The following is a 16232-nucleotide window of genomic DNA, read 5'->3' as shown; positions in this document are numbered from 1 at the left end:
AGCGATGACGACACTGGCGGGGGCGGAGCTCAGGCGGCGCGTCCACAGGAAGATGGCGCTCCCCGCAGGTCCGGACCGGCGTCTCCAGCCCAACAACGACGAGCAGCTGCAGCTCAACCACCAGACCGAGCTGGAGGGGCTGGAGCTGCCGCCGCCGCCGGAGCCGGACACGGACGGCATCCCCCTGCATTCGCCCTGGACCTTCTGGCTGGACAGGTACCGCGGGATAACGGGCGGGACTGATCCCGGGACACTAGGGGGGAAAGCGACTGGGGCTGCCCTATGGACGTGTTGCGGCCGCCGCCCGCTGTATGGGGATGAGAGGAAGCTCCCGGCGTCACTCTGTGCCCTCTGCAGCACCCTGTCCATTCCCTAATAATAGCCTAATTCCCCCCTCCCCCCGGTGCCTGTTACAGGAGCGCCCCCTCTGGTGTTACTGGCCTGTGACATACTCTGTGGTGGGGCTAATCGTCCCTGCAAGTGTCCCCCTCCCCCTCAACCTGTGATATTAACTCTGGAGATACCCCAAACCCATATTCATAGATTATATTCCAGTAAGCGGATCCCCCCCCCATATCCTATATATTCTCTCTAGCTGTGATATTATCCCTGGCAGCCCCCCTCCTCTTATCTATTCTCTCTAGTTATTTTACCCCTGGAAATCCTCCTCCTATTATATGTATTCTCTAGCTATGGCATTACACCTGGCAACCCCCCTCCTCTTAGCTATTCTCTCTAGCTGTGATATTACTCCTGGCAGCCCCCTCCTCTTATCTATTCTCTCTAGTTATTATTATTATCCTTTATTTATATGGCGCCACAAGTGTTCCACAGTGCCGTACATAGAACTAATAAGTGAACAAGAAACTTACAGTACATTACAGTGCAGGACAAGGACACAATTTATATACATTCATACACAGTAAGCAACAGGGAGTTAGCAGTCACGTGTTAGGTGCCCTTATGGGGAGTAAGGAGTAAAAGAAAATGTAAAGAGAAGCACATGAGTGAAGAGGGCCCTGCTCGTGAGAGCTTACATTCTATTACCCCTGGAAGTCCCCCTCCTATTATATGTACCTGGAAGTCCCCCTCCTCTTATCTATTCTCTGTAGTTGTGATATTGACCCCGGTGGCCCCCATCTTATTATATATTCTCTCTAGTAGTGATGTTAACCCTGGTGGCCCCCATCCTATTATCTATTCTCTCTAGTTGTGATATTACCTCTGGCGGCCCCCATTATATTATCTATTCTCTCTAGTTGTGATATTACCTCTGGCGGCCCCCATCCTATTATATATACTCTCTAGCTGTGATATTACCCCTGAAGGCCCCCATCCTATTAATCTCGTTATATTACCCCTGAAAGTCCCCCTCCTATTATATATACTCCAGCTATGACATTACACCTGGAAGCCCCCCTCCTATTATATGTTCTCTAGTGCCCCCATCCTGTTATATATTCTCTAGCTGTGATATTACTCCTGGAAGTCCCCCTCCTATTATATACTATCTAGCTGTGATCTTACCGCCAATATATATTCTCTCAATCCTTGACATTGTCCCCCATTGCCTTTTTTGCCGCTGGAACCTCCCCATTATACTATTCTATATTTCCCCTTCCTGCAATATTGTCCAGGAAGTCCCCTCACCACCATCACCCCCATTCCCACTTCCTGCGATATTGTCCTAGGAATACTACCCCCATTTCTGTCCATGAATGAAGCAATCTTTCTATGAATCTAGTCCTGGGTTCCTCCCAACCATTGTTTATACTAATGTTATAGTCATCACCCTGTCTGTCCCCCCTCATTTTATTCACCTAGTAATATTGTCCCTGTGATATTGGTAATGGAATCACCACCCCCTCCATTCCCTCTTCCTGTGATATTGTGCTGGGATCAAAAGCCCCTGTTCTGTTTTCCCCATTATAATGTTCCTGGGGAGTCTCCTCCCATTATTCACTTCCCATTATACTATCGCTGGAAGCCCCCATTATCTTCCTGTGATATAGTGACCCTGAAAGTCTCCCCCTGTTTTATGGTTCTGTGATATTGTTCCTGGGAGGCCCTACCTGTACGTTGTAAATGCTAGCTATCTGCTGTGTGCTTGCTGTGGGAAACTTCTCTGCTTATTAGATTTAATACATTTCCCCCGTTGTCCCTGAAAGCCCCATGACGTTCACTCTTCCTCCCCCATGGCATTGTCCCTGAAATCCCCATGTCGTACACTCAGCCCAGTGAAGTTTATCTTGTAACGATGGCCATATGTGAGCATTGCCCTGACCCTGGAATATGGGCCATATCCAGTCATACATGCATACGCTGGATCCTTGGATCATGTAATCACTAGGAAAAAATGGAAAAGCTAATATTTTGATTAAACCAAAAACAAATATACTAGGTTCTTCAGTAATAGGTCTGGTAATATTGGACCTAAAGCAGCTCACCAGAAAAAGGGTGGCTAGCCCTTGGATGAGATAGAAAGAATAGAACATTGGGAGCGCTAAGGAATTACAAAATAATAATTTAATATTTCATTGGTAGTGTTTGTATCAAACAAATAACATATGACCATAAAAATGTAAAATAAACACATAACAAACAAAGTAAAAAACAGGACTAGCAGCTGACAATACATAAGGGAAAACGCATCAATATAAAACACTGTGGTCACAGATAATAGACAAACAGGTGAATGCCGTCAGACTTCTATGGAGCAGTAAAGTTTGTGCATTGGAAAAATAGCAGCAGCAAATCAATGGCAGTATAGTGTTGGTCCATATGCACAGTCACTATGCTCATTGGAATCATACAATCCATATAATCCAAAATGAAAGCTGTGGAATAGGATCTGTTTAGTAAGCAGCAGTGAGTTAAGGTGGCCATACACTGTAAGATTCAAAAGTTGGTCAGATCAGTTGTACGATTTCCCTTGAAAATTCTTCCCTTCAGATACAGGACGATTTGTATTTAAAATGCAACTATTTCACATAAGACCATATGATTTGATCAATCACATCACTTAATGTGTGTCAATTGCTACACGATCAGTTGAGATCTCTCTGCAAAACCATCTGATCCAACTAGAAGGCGGGGCCGCGCATCGGGGTCGCAGAGGACTCAAAATACAACTATTTTCAAATGATTGGTCTGTCCAACCTGTAGAAACTGCCCAAATCCTGTGATCAATCGTCCCGTGTATGGCCAGCGTTAGTGAAAATAATTGTAGGAATCCGTATATACAGTCAATAGAAAAAAATACAATATTACTATAGGAACTTTGCCAGTAACCGAAACAGAAAAAAATACAATTGAAAAAGAAAAAAATAGGTGAGAATAGCAGCGCAGCTAAAGTCTCATGTGTGTGAGCATTGCCGCTGCGATATTCGAAAAGGGGGCATGTCTATAAGACGCGTCCCCTCTTCGTCACTCTTGGGGGCGTGCCCGGCACTTACGGACACGCCGGGCAGCCCCCAAGCCCTGCAAATTTCACTGCAGGCCGGTAATCCCTATCCGTGTCTTGGATTAGCGGCCTGCAGTGAAACTTGCCATCACGGTTGATGAGTAAAAATGGGCAATTTACATTTGAAAATCATCCCAATTCTGTATATTCTGGTGCCCAAGACAAAAAACTGCTGTAGGTGGTAACTTCAATGCAATATATAATAATACCCCCTCTCGCGTAATCTATCCTGCTCACCCCATCTTAAAGTTCTTAATATTTCTTGCAGGCTACGGAGGTGTTACTTGCTCACTGATATAATGAGGTTTCCGTCCCGATTCACCGGTGCAACAGTCACTATCTTGTTCATGTTTAAGGTGTTTTTGTAGGCTCTGTCCCGTTTATGTATTTAATTTCTCTGCCTGCCTTGTTACGCTGGCTCTCAGCATCTTTTTACGATCACAAGATAGTCCGTTTCACTATTCAGCCAACATTTTCCAGAGCGTTAAACGTGTTCTATTCTTTACTGACACAGCAGCACAGCCTCAGAAAGGATTAGAGCAGACCGGACCCTAATGAAGTGAGCATTGGGAAACGGTGCCTGCTGATGTTTCGGTCACTGCGTAGCCTGTTTCTGTAGAACACCCTTGGCATTCCTCCCCGCCTAGTAATTATCTGCAAACACGAGCTGCACTACATACATGAAGGTGGTTTGGTGCCTTCAGCTGTTACAGACTGTAGCTTTTAAAAGACATTTAACTTTTTGAGGAGGCTGGGAATTGTACCTGTTTATCGATATTGGCCACAGGTGTTCCATTCGGATGGAGCGGGATTATTGCTGTAATCATCTATACTCTGCATGCCTTTAAACACTGCTCTTCATTGCATTATTTGTACAAATCTACTAGGAGTTTTTGTTGGATGATTGTCACCATGGATAGACTCTCTAGCCAATAACGCAGTAAGGTACAGCAGGTAGGTCCTGACATCATGACTGCTCTTCTTTCATGCTGTACTTTGAGGGCATACAGCGAGAAAGCAGATCATCAGCCAAGATTTGAGCTTCAAGAGAGACTCTTAAGGTGCATACACACTAGACGATATGCTCCCTGAGCGATATCGTCTAGTGTGTCCCCGGCAGGCTGTGCTCAGTGTCGTTCATGACATTGAGCACAGCCGCTGAACGATATCATTAGCGATATCGTTCAGCGCCGGGCTCTCTCACCCATTCCCTGACATGCAGCAACCTGACGAGGTCGTCAGGTTGGCCTGCATGTCAGCGCGATGAACGATGATGACGAACGACCCGCGGGAACGCGCGTCGTCGTCATCGTTCATCTTTTTTGTGTTAAAAATGGACGATAAAGTGGACGACTGAACGATAACGATATCGTTATCGTTCAGTCGTCCACTTTAATCGCCCAGTGTGTACGCACCATTACGGAGAGGTTTCCAATCCATAAAATGGCAAAATCATGGTTATCTTTGTAGCATAATTCAAATTGATTTCCTTTATGTTAACATGGATTCATCAAGCTGCTAAATATAATTCTTATTCATAAAGCACTATAAGGTTTCCGTAGTGCTATATATTGTGGGAGGAAGAGCATATGTACAAACTGTTACTGACAAGTTCCCTAATTTACATAATTACAATGCACAGATTACATAATTATGCAGAGAGAGAAAAACGCAGGGGAGAGGGCCCTGCTGATGATCGCTAACAGTCACGGGGGGGATATGAGTGGCCACATGGGAGAAGGGAGAAACGTTGGATGAGAGCTAGGGTGACGTTTGGCAGACTTGAATGAAGTGTGTTATACTTGCGTTTTAAGGATGCGTTTAAAGGCTGTGAGGCTGGGTTAAAGTCTAATGGGAGGGCTATTCAAAGGACCATAGAGGAGTAAACTGCAGTAATCAAGGCATGAGATAGTATGAGGGGGGAATGTTGTTTGCACCGGTGAATGTCAGTCATGGGCGCCCGACGGAGCAATTCAATTGTTTCTGTATTCGGGCGCTATAACTGCCGGCATTACTGCTCGCGGCTTCCTGAGGTGCCCGTACTGCTGTTTGTGCGCCCTAACCAGGACTTTAGATGGGTTTAGCGGCTAAACCCGGACTAATTGGGCGTGACAAGTGTGATAATTAATGGGTGCCCAAAAAACAATTGAATTGTTACATTGTGTCCCATTAATTAGCGCGGCTAAAAAAAAAAAACCTATTGAATCTCCTCCTATGAAAGTCTTTTAGTGGCTACCATGGTGAGCGAGGGCATGGTCTTTCACATTTTAGAGGTGGAAGCCTCCGGTTTGGGAGAGGGAGGACTGAATGGGAGTAGGGTGGGCAGCGTGATGGTGGAGACTCAGACAATGGTCTTTGGGATCAGAAGATGGTGAGGAAAAGTGTGGACTTTGGGGGTCATTCAGACCCACTCGCAAGCGGCAGTACGCTCGCAAGTGGGTCGATGTTCCCCACTGCGCACGACAGAGGGAGCTCCGTCGTGCGCATGCGCGAGACCCGGACTGCGACAGCCAAGCTGTTGCTCTGGGTCTCGCACCAAAGGGGGCGTGCTGTTGATGGTGACTGACAGCACGCCCCCATTGGTGGGCGTGCCGGGGGCGTGCCTGCCAGACGGAGGCGTTCCCATGGGAACGCCTACCGTCTGAAGCCGGCCCCACTGACATCACTAGTGATGTCAGTGGGAGTGATTTTGGCTCTGATAGAGCCAAAATCACTCCAGGGCTTGTGGCAGGGAGACCCTACCGCAGGGTCTCCGTCGCAAGTCCGATGGTCGCGATGTCTTTTTGGACGCCCGTATATGCTGTGGGTGGTCACCCACAGCTATACGAGCGTCCAGGAGGACGCTCCATTTTAATGGAGGAGGGCCCTGATTCAGAGCGAGGGCCCTGGTCAGAGCGTCCGGCTCTGAATCAGGCCCTTTGGCTTGAGGAAAGACTTTCTTGGTTTCAGGGTGGTTAGTTTTCTGTACAGCAGCACATACCCCTGAGTAATGTTGTCCTGTATATACCTCTGCTGCAATTATTTCTCAGTCATCTTGGAATTACAGCCTTTGCTCTCTATTCCGTGACCTTATTTTACAGTGAGCACATCCTGGTGCCTGCCCTCTGTAATATCCTGGGACTTGTTTACGTAATATTTATTGTGTCATTCATTCACCATTATTAAGTCTGGGAGGTTGCTATGAAATGGCTTTTATCTCAGTATTCTGGATTTCCTCCATCACTGCTTGCGTGAAACTGCTGCTTTACGTCCTATAAAGAGGGGAGCGGCTATTTTTTATTTATTTGTTTTATTTATCTTCATGCAGATCTCTCCCAGGAACAACTGCAGCAGAATGTGAATCCAACCTAAAGAAGATTTATACAGTGCAAACGATACAGGTACAATAGATCATAAGCATTACAGAACCCATGATTAAACCTCTTGATCGACACAACGTTTTATTGTTTAACGTGGTGTTGTCACAGTGCGCTGGTTCTCGGCTCCAGTCCTCAAGGGGTGTGGTAGACCGCCGACATTCATCATGTAGACACTCATAAAATGTCGAAATGAATATTGACATATAGTCCCTGGGGGCCCAGCAGTGACTTAGCTGCTCCTGACAGCTGCAGAGGCTCCAGTGCAGCTTCCTGGTCTTGGCCATGTGACAATCACTTCTGGGTCAGACCTGTGCTCCCCCTAATGTTCTGGTAAGTAATCTTCCCCTATCCCCAGAGGTTCCCCTCCTTTCCCCCGGCAGCCTAACCCCCCCCAATCCCACTGCAGCCCCACCATAACTTCCACCGCAGCATAAACCTCCCTAACAGCCTAGCCCTAATGTCGACATTCTATGAATGTGGAATCACGGTCGACATGGTGACGATATTATGGATGTTGACGTAACAGTCGACCTAATGACTACATCCCGTCCTCAAGTACCCACCAACAGGTCATGTTGTCAGGATTTATGTGAAAACAGGTGGGATAATTATTGATTCAGTAACAGATCAATTCACCTGTGCATAATTTAAGAAATCCAGAAAACCTGACCTGTTACGGCAGGGCTCGACAAATTTTTCTAATATCTAGTAGCCAGCTTAAAAATATAGGAGCCAGACAATCGTCCCAAGCCAAAATCTTGCATACACTACCTCACATGCTTGGGATGGCCCACCTATTTGCCATTTAGTGACCTGGGCATAACGCCCGGTCTCTCTCACCTATTTGGGGGGGGCAGATACCTTTTATTGGGCCTATTGCCCCCTATGTAGCCGGGCCTTGTACCCGCCTATATGCACACAGGCCTATTGCATATGTGTGCCCAACAACCCTGCTAGTCTAGGGAGGGGTTAATGGTAGGCCTCACAGAGGGCCTACCTGCTACAGTGGAAGAGGCTGCGGGGGGGAGCTTCATTAGCTCTTTCACTTTCCACCCCCGCAGTCCTCTCCGGTCCTCAGCCGCATTCTTCTGCGCCGCCTCTCACCCAGAGCCAAGTCCTGCCCGCTGCCACTTTACCGTTGGCGCTGGTGGAAGGGACCAGGCGCTTCTCCAGGTACCAGCTGCTTCTGCTTACCCGGTGCTGGGAGCTGAAACAGTGTCCCAGCGCCGGCCAGGGATGTGTCCCAGAGGGGACACATCTCCTTTGCCTGCCCCTGCTGCTGTGCCGATGCAGGGATCAGCAACTTGATCCCAACACGGCTTTGCAAAATCCAGTCGCCAGGTCTGAAAACTTGGTCGCCAATGGCGACCGGGATTTGCCAAGCCTTGTTAGGGTTACTTGGGAACTGGAGCTGAGAACTACTGTCATGGCACATTTTGTATCTACAATGCATCAAGCCTAGCAATGCCTATTTTTGGTGGTATTCTGCATGATCGCAAAGGGGGAACAAAATATTCTGAAAACGTAGAGATTCTTTGTCTCGGTGGCTCTAGGCAGCCCGCCCGCTATACCTTTAGATCTACGACAGGATGGCTTACTACAGATAGATGGAAAGATTTTAAGACTACTCCAAAAGGGAATCACCATATGTTCTATGAATAAGATTTTAACCTGTATTATTTAATGACCCATCTGACTTCCGATTATTGCCGCTTTCTCTTGCAGAGTTTCTGGAGTGTATATAACAATATACCCCCTGTGACCAATCTACCTCTAAGATGTAGCTACCACTTAATGAGGGGGGAGAGGAAGCCATTGTGGTAAGTTCTACATTTGCTGTATCGTCACTGTACCTAGCGTAGGATAACCGTTATGGATAGCTATTGGTGTACTTAGGATTAGAATTTTGTTTTTTTTGTAAATTAATTAATGTAAAGTCGCAGATTAAGCATAAGCTGCGTGGTCCGAGGAGTCACAAATATACAACCTGAGTTTTCCCCCTTTTACCTAGGTTGCGTACTTGTGTCTCGTTTCGCTATTAGACATTAATAGTGTACTAAGTATTTAGGGTTAGTATTTTTGTTGCAGAAGAATTGCTATAAACAGATTACGACACATATTGCATGAACGCTGCTAAGTCGCAAAGTCCGTGGCGTGCCAAACGGTACTGTTTTGGCGCAATTTGAGGATAGCTGTGTGTGGACCCATCTGTAATGGTGCATATACACGGTCAGATCTGTTAGACGAACTACGAACGATTTTACCAACGATTTCATGAACAGTTTTTGATGGTATTAAAATGAATGAAAATCGACCAGATCTGACTGCCAACACATCAGATGTCAGATATCGTTATCTGACAATCGGGAACGCGCATCGTTGCAGGGACACATGTTAGATTTTCTTTCAGATATGAACGATTTTTAAAATCATTATTGTACAAATCTGAAGGCCAATCTGACCCGTGTGTATGCACCATTACTTAATGTGTACGCCTATATGGAGCTATGACAGGTGGAGCGTGAGCCAGTGCTCCAGGTGAGCGTGTCTAATGCAGTGATTTGTTGGCAGGATGGCTATTGGCATGTACTGCTGACGTGTTGGCGGGTACATGGTTAAAGTCACAATCAAATGATTTCACACAGCTGTGTCTTAACTTCCAAACTCTTCATTTCAGGGAAGAAGAGAGCAATGCTAAAGGAGGGGTGTGGAAAATGAAAATCCCAAAGGAAAGCTCGGTATGCCAATCACATACATCTCTGAGATCTATGTAGGATCAGGGGGAGGAAACGGTACAAAAGAGAGACCTCGGTTCTCTGCAGTGGAAACTGCAGAATGAAGTAGGGAAGGGCACGTGCAAAGGACTCTTCAGCGTATTCACTAAACTACACGGTTTGTCGTGATGATGCCTCAAGGTTTAGTACTATAAAAAGCCTGCAGGCACAAGTACATGCCACCCACTGATAAGGCACTGGGCAATCGCTGATAGGCTGCGGCATCATAACTCCTGATGGAAACACTGTGCATTCAAACCCCATTGTATCACTGACTGGTACATAATCAGATTTCTTACTAGCCTTAAACATCAGCTAGCAGCATGCATGTCAAGTTTAACTACTATCTCGTCATCAGAAGTCTATACACCCAATACAGGTGTAGTGTTCCCCAGCCACGTAGTTCTGGAAATCCTGCAGTATTTCAGCCCTGATTACATATTGGCCAAGTGCGCTACGCTTAATGCACAACCCGGCACTCTTGACAAAGCCCTACACTACGCCGACTTCTGCAGGCATCTCTGGAGGGCGAGAGCAGACATCCGTGATAAGTGCAGCCTCGGGGGCTGGTCGCCCAAAACAATTGAACAGCTCCAGGAGCGATAAACAATAGCCAGTGGTCCTGTCGTGCGATCAGGGTTGTTTTACGTTCTTGTTGCTACGTCAGTCAGTTGTGCTTGTGGCGACCTTTCTAGTGGATGTATAACTGCTGTCTGCGCTAAACCTTGATAAGTCATCTACAGCTGAAACATTCAGCTGCCCTTTGGGTTCACGCTCTGTAGGTTCTGTACATGATGGAAATGCTCAGTCGGGAATAAAGCAGCAAATCTGATTCTTCGCCAACTGTTTTATCTTTTGGTGTTTACAGTTCTGTTTTAGTAGTAGTTTCAATGAAACCATATATTGTGAGTTAAAGTTTCTGTGCCAGTTTAAATATATATATATTTTTTTCTTTGACAGGCCCTGGTGTGGAAAGAATTATTATTAGCTACTATCGGTGAACAGTTTACAGACCGTTGTGCTGTCGGTAAATATTCTGTAGTGACTTTCGTTTTACTGTTCAAACCTGCACTGTTTTGGGGGGGGCGTAATTGTGTCCTCGGCTCTTCCCGGTTGGCTCCAGCCTGCATTGGGCTGTGGGACCAGGACTAGGATGATCCCCCCCCCCCCCCCCCCCCTGTAATTGACTTCAGCACATCTGAGTTTCCCACCCTTGTTTGCTTGTCTTACTGATGCTTTAATTATGTCTGGTTCTTTTTTAAATTCGGTTTGAATGTTTGGTTACTGTTCCCTTCTGTATTTATCTGTTTCTCATCTGTTCGTATTTAAAAACCTACAGGGACTAATCCGCGATCCTAGTCTCCTGGGTTTTCTTTTTCTTGCTTTTTGAATTTTGTTTGACCGTTTTTCTACTTTCACGTCCTGCAAATGTATTTCCCTATGTTGGTATTTAGTTGCCTTCATATTATCCCTTTTATTTTTCCCTGTAGTTTAGTTTTTATATTTTGTTAGGCTATTTTGTTTATTATTTTTGGGAGTGTTTTTGTTGCCCTTCTGGGCTGGATACACCATGACCTTAGGGTACACTGCAATAGTTGCACCCATGATTTTTGTGTTGGGGGGGGGGGGGGGCATGCAGAGGGGTGTTAGGTAGTGTAGTAGTTTGGGGGTATTTTAAGGATCCAGGTATAATGTAAACTGGGGATGTGGTTATGCAGGGTGGGGGGGTGGTTAATTATATTTTGTCCATGTTTTGGTGATAATTGGCAGTGTGTATTTTGTTTATTGATTTGCTTTTTTTTGTTTGCTACATTGCCTGACTTGCGTAGGCAGGTTGGCCTCCGAGCGACTTGGTCTGGTATAAGGTGCTGGGGTATGGATACATTCCAGCGCTAAATTCATATTCGTTACAATAATACTTGCTATTCTCTTGGTTTCGTGTTGCGTAGGGCCGAATGGCGCATTCGGGTACCCGCTTTACTTCTACAATATCATATGGGGTATTAATAGTTATTTATGTAGCACTTTTCTCCTAAAGGACTCAGTGCTTTACATTTGCCTTTACAGCACAAAATAAGCTTAACAAGGGACATTTGGGAAATGCTTTGGTGGACAGGAAAGTATTGTCTATTTTTGAAGGGTTCTAGAGTGGAGGCCTCACTGTGCGGGGAAGCGAGTTACATAGTCTGAGGGCCATATTCAATTGCCAGCGAAAAGCCGTTATCGGTGATACTTTTTCACCGATGACTTCATTTTCGCCAGTGCGGAAAGTCAATGGAAAGAACCCTGCGAAAAAGTATCACCTATGAATAGATGTCGAAAAAAAGTGCAGAATTGGGGTTTTGGGGTACATACTTCCAGAAACCACCCAGCACACCTTGGACTGTCCCCCAAAGGTAAACTGTGTCAAAAACATTTTTCAAAAGTTACCCAGGACACCACAAAAAGTTACTTTCGTTTTGGGGGCGTAAAAAACTAAAGTTGGGGGACAAACTTCTAAACTAGCTAAATAGACTCAGGGGGCGTCCCCAAGTATGTAGCAGGTGTTTTTTTTGTTTTGTTTTTTTTTTATTGCAGGTGGTTGCGGAAGGTGGATTTTTCACAATTTCTAAAAGTTCATATTATAATATGCTTGTACCCATTTTTATATACCCCAAATTTGATGGGACTACTCATTTTTTCCCCCAAAAAAATTGCTAAATACTAATATTCTTCATCACTATTTCAAAGACTCTAAACTGCACCTATTGAGACCACTTAAAGACCCAAAATAACTTCAGCAGGGCTATTCGGGGGTACCCATAGTGAATCCCCATATCACAGCATCTTTAGGGGGGGGTGTCAGGCTGATTTCCCCAAAAATTACAGCACTTTTCGCTCACTTTGTTTTCGCCGGTTCCCGTTTTCGCCGATTTTCAATTAGATACGCTGGGACGAGCCACGATACTTTCTCGCACACAAAACCTCTGTCGGCGAAAGTCTGGCAACGGACTCTTCACATCTAATTGAATATGGCCCTGAGCCACCAAGCTGAAAGCTATTAGTATTTGTAGGTTCTTTGTATCCTGTTGGGTGCTCTTCATCTGCTTTTATTTCTTTGTGGCGTAATTAATCCTGATCTTTCTGTATATTAGACACGTCTCCTAATAATATTGTTTATTGTATTTTTTTGTGGGTGTTCATTTCAAAATGTTATAAATACATATCATTTATAAACACTTTTTTTTATTTTTATTTCCCCTTCCTCTCCCCCTACTGGGACACTAGAGGACGAAGTGATCGGGGTCAGTGTGAGTGTTCGTGACCGTGAAGATGTCGTACAGGTCTGGAATGGAAATGCCTCAGTCGTTGGTGAAGCCAGAGTCCTAGAGAAAATCTATGAGCTTCTGCCAAGCACGTCTTTTAAAGCTGTATTTTATAAGCGTGAGTGATCTCCCCTCGTCACGCGTGTTTGTGCGGCTGTTATGTTTGAGGTGATGCACGTATATCTGCTATGCGGTCTGTCGCAACGCACGCCCACAGTATGACGTAAGAAAGAGGCTCGCTATTGTTTGGGAGTAAATCTTTTTCCACCTTCACGAGATTTTAACGTATTTGTCTTCTCACCGTCCAGCAACTTATACCAAACTTATTGTCTGTATTTTTTTTTTTTTTCCTTGTCTTTTTTGTTATTTTGAACCCTGTCTTCATATGAGCAGGCCATTTCTTTGTCCTAGGACACTTTGGCTGTTCTTGGCTCTAGCTCCGCTCTGCTGTGCCCTTTTTGTATTGGACACAACTGTATGGTGATACCTCTGTTATAGCCCAGGGTACCTCTCTGCCAGGTGATACAAAGACGTGGTTAAAGCCTTGTGAAGGAAGCTGGAAGGACTAGTCTATCCAGTAGAAGTTGCCAGCCTTAATGTAGGCGTTTATATACTGCGTCTGAAAACATCCTTGAGTGTTTCTGTGCATGCGGTATTGTCTATAGTAGAGGTTCTCGAACTCTGCCATTACAGTCCAGGTTTTAAGGATTTCCGTGTGTAGCACAGGTGACTGTAATTAGTACCTCAGTCAATTTTAATTTAAACATCTGGGCTCAAGCATGGAAATCCTTAAATCCTGGACTGTGATGGCACAGTTTGGAAAAAACCTCCACTATAGACAATACCGTATGCGGAGAAACACTTAAGGAAGTAGTGGGGATACCCCTGTTAGCTGAATAAGGTCCCTAGTATTGTGCTGGGTCTTCATATTTTTGTTTTCTAAATTGCAAGACCCCTCTCTCCAGAACCCCCCCCGTACTTCCCCAATGCAAAGCAAAAGACCAGCACAATACTAGTGAATCCCACCCCTACATATCAAAGGGAGTTTTCATATAATTCTATTAAAGCTCCATGTGCTGAAGAAAGAATGTGCTTTATTTATCCATGTCATAAATAATAATTTTTTCTGTATCCAGTTTAAAGTATTTGAAGTTGAGATACTATTTTAAAGTATAATTGATACAGTACTGACCCGACCTCATCCCCTCTCTTACAGCTCACGAAGAGCATCACGCGTTTGAAGGTGGACGTTCACGGCACTAGCGGAAATCTACAGCAGTTTTTTTTTTTTTTTAATTATTCTCTCCTTAACCCTGTAACTTCCAGATGGGTCTTGCCACAATGCGGTATTGCTGGTCCCCACGGTAGAGTAAGGGTAACAGTCTAAACAGGAGGAAGGCCAGGCACAGGAATTTATTTTTTTATTTTTTTCTGAAACTCACTTTCCAAATTTTTTTTTTTTTTTTTTTATCCCCCCAACGATTGGTCAATTCCGTACTCCAGATAACTTTTTTTGCTTCGTGAACAGTAGTTTTGCCAAATTTATTTATTTTTTTTTCGTCCCCTGTCTTATGCGCATTGAAACTGTACAATGGCTTTCGCTGCTCGAGGATCAAATAGCGCTGCCCTCTTTTTAATCTAACTCTTTACAGAAGCAAATCTGTTCAGTGACTCAGGGCTAACTCTGTAAAGTTTGTTAAGCTGTCTAGTGTCTTTTAGTAATGGCTGCTCTGGATGAAAAATACCCCCCCCCCCACTCCCCCCAAAGTGTCTGACCCATAAAGAGTGGATGCGTTTATGGAGTGCTGCTCGGTCCAGTCACTCTGCACTGTTTTTATATGACTTTGTCCCACGGTGTTTTGCAGTAATACTTACAAAATCGCCTAGAAGTGGATCATGATAGTACAAGACTTCAGTTTCCCTAAAGGGGTGCGAATATGCCCCACATTCCTACCATGCTCTGACGTATTTTAATTCTCCCCAGACAGATCACTGTACTGTAATTTTTATTTAACAAGATGATCTGGTTTTGCACGGACTGTATCGCACAAAGTGCCGGGCATATTACACTATCAAACGCTGAAAGTAGTTTAACCTTATTATTCACTACGTATCACAGTCTATTGCAAGACCTTTTACTGGACTCTTAAGCCACAGCTGTAAAATGATCCTGATAATTCCCACAATATTTTTTTCTTTGTTTTTTTTCTGGTTTGCAGTCACATTACCTTGTTGTAGTTTAAGATGACGGACTAACACATCTGATGCCATCTTTGAACAACAGGGCATACACAATTTATTGCCGCCAGTGTTGACGAATGTGGCAGTACTGTAACTGTTTAACCGCTGAGCGCATTTTTGTCCAGACCACTATACGACCTCTAATTTTTTTTTTTAATCTCGTAGAACCAAAGATATTTAGCCGTCTGCAAATAAGGACTTCAGCAGTGATCGTACAGTAACATCAAATGTATCTGTCAGTCGCTCAGGAGGAGTGTTTGCCACTGTCTGTGACTTGGCCGGGCCTCGATAAAGTCCCTAATTTGATATACTACGCGCTGAATTATAACTGACCGGCCACACTTTTTTTTTTTTTTTTTTGTTAAATTAGATGACAGATACTTTACTTTTCTCTCCTCCCTCTTTTGGAGTTGACTTTCTCATTTTGCTGTCGGCTCTCCTTTACATAAAGCTGTGTGAAGACCGTTCTGTTTGCAATACGGACAACGACTGCACTGACATCCACCACGTCCAGCCATGAAATCTTAATTTATCTCTTCCTTCATTAAGAATTAAAAAAAAAAAAACTTTTTATGCTTCATCTGTATTTATAAACTGCCTATATATGTGTATCCAGTTGTATTGTGAATAAAGATTTTCTTAATTCATGGCGTTCAGTTAGTGATTTCAGTAGAATTATGAAAGCTATCCCTTTTTGTGTATGTAAATATTGGGTGGTACAGTGGTCTGTGGTGTAATACAGGTTGAGTCACCCATATCCAAAATACTTGGGACCAGGGGTATTTTGGATAATGGAATAATCCGTATTTTGGAATAATTGCATATCATAATGAAATATCTTGGCGATAGGACCCAAATATACACACACAATGCATTTATGTATTATATACACCTTATACACACAGCCTGCAGGTCATTTTATACAATATTTTCAATAATTTTGTGGCTCAAACAAAGTTTGTCTACAGAAATGAAATTCATTTGTTTCATATACACCTTATACCCACAGCCTGAAGGTAATTTTATACCATATCTGTAATAATTTGTGTCTTAGACAAAGTTTGTGTACATTGAACCATCAAAAATCAAA

The 16232-nt window shown here is 44.3% G+C and overlaps 1 protein-coding gene across 1 annotated transcript; it reads left to right on the top strand.

The window, feature by feature from the left end:
• On the top strand, positions 1–15763 carry EIF4E3 (eukaryotic translation initiation factor 4E family member 3). The gene is made up of 7 exons (XM_088459751.1): positions 1–216; positions 6771–6843; positions 8548–8642; positions 9500–9560; positions 10557–10623; positions 12864–13019; positions 14118–15763. The coding sequence occupies exons 1-7, from the start codon at positions 5–7 to the stop codon at positions 14162–14164; spliced, it is 711 nt and encodes a 236-aa protein (XP_088315877.1). The 5' UTR covers positions 1–4; the 3' UTR covers positions 14165–15763.
• Positions 15764–16232: the final 469 nt, after the last annotated feature.

This window comes from Taudactylus pleione, unplaced genomic scaffold (genome assembly GCF_031769625.1).
Source record: "Taudactylus pleione unplaced genomic scaffold, aTauple2 ptg000934l, whole genome shotgun sequence".
Taxonomy (NCBI): Eukaryota; Metazoa; Chordata; class Amphibia; order Anura; family Myobatrachidae; genus Taudactylus; species Taudactylus pleione.
Note: the sequence above shows the minus strand (reverse complement) of the source record. Positions and strands in the feature narration are given on the sequence as shown.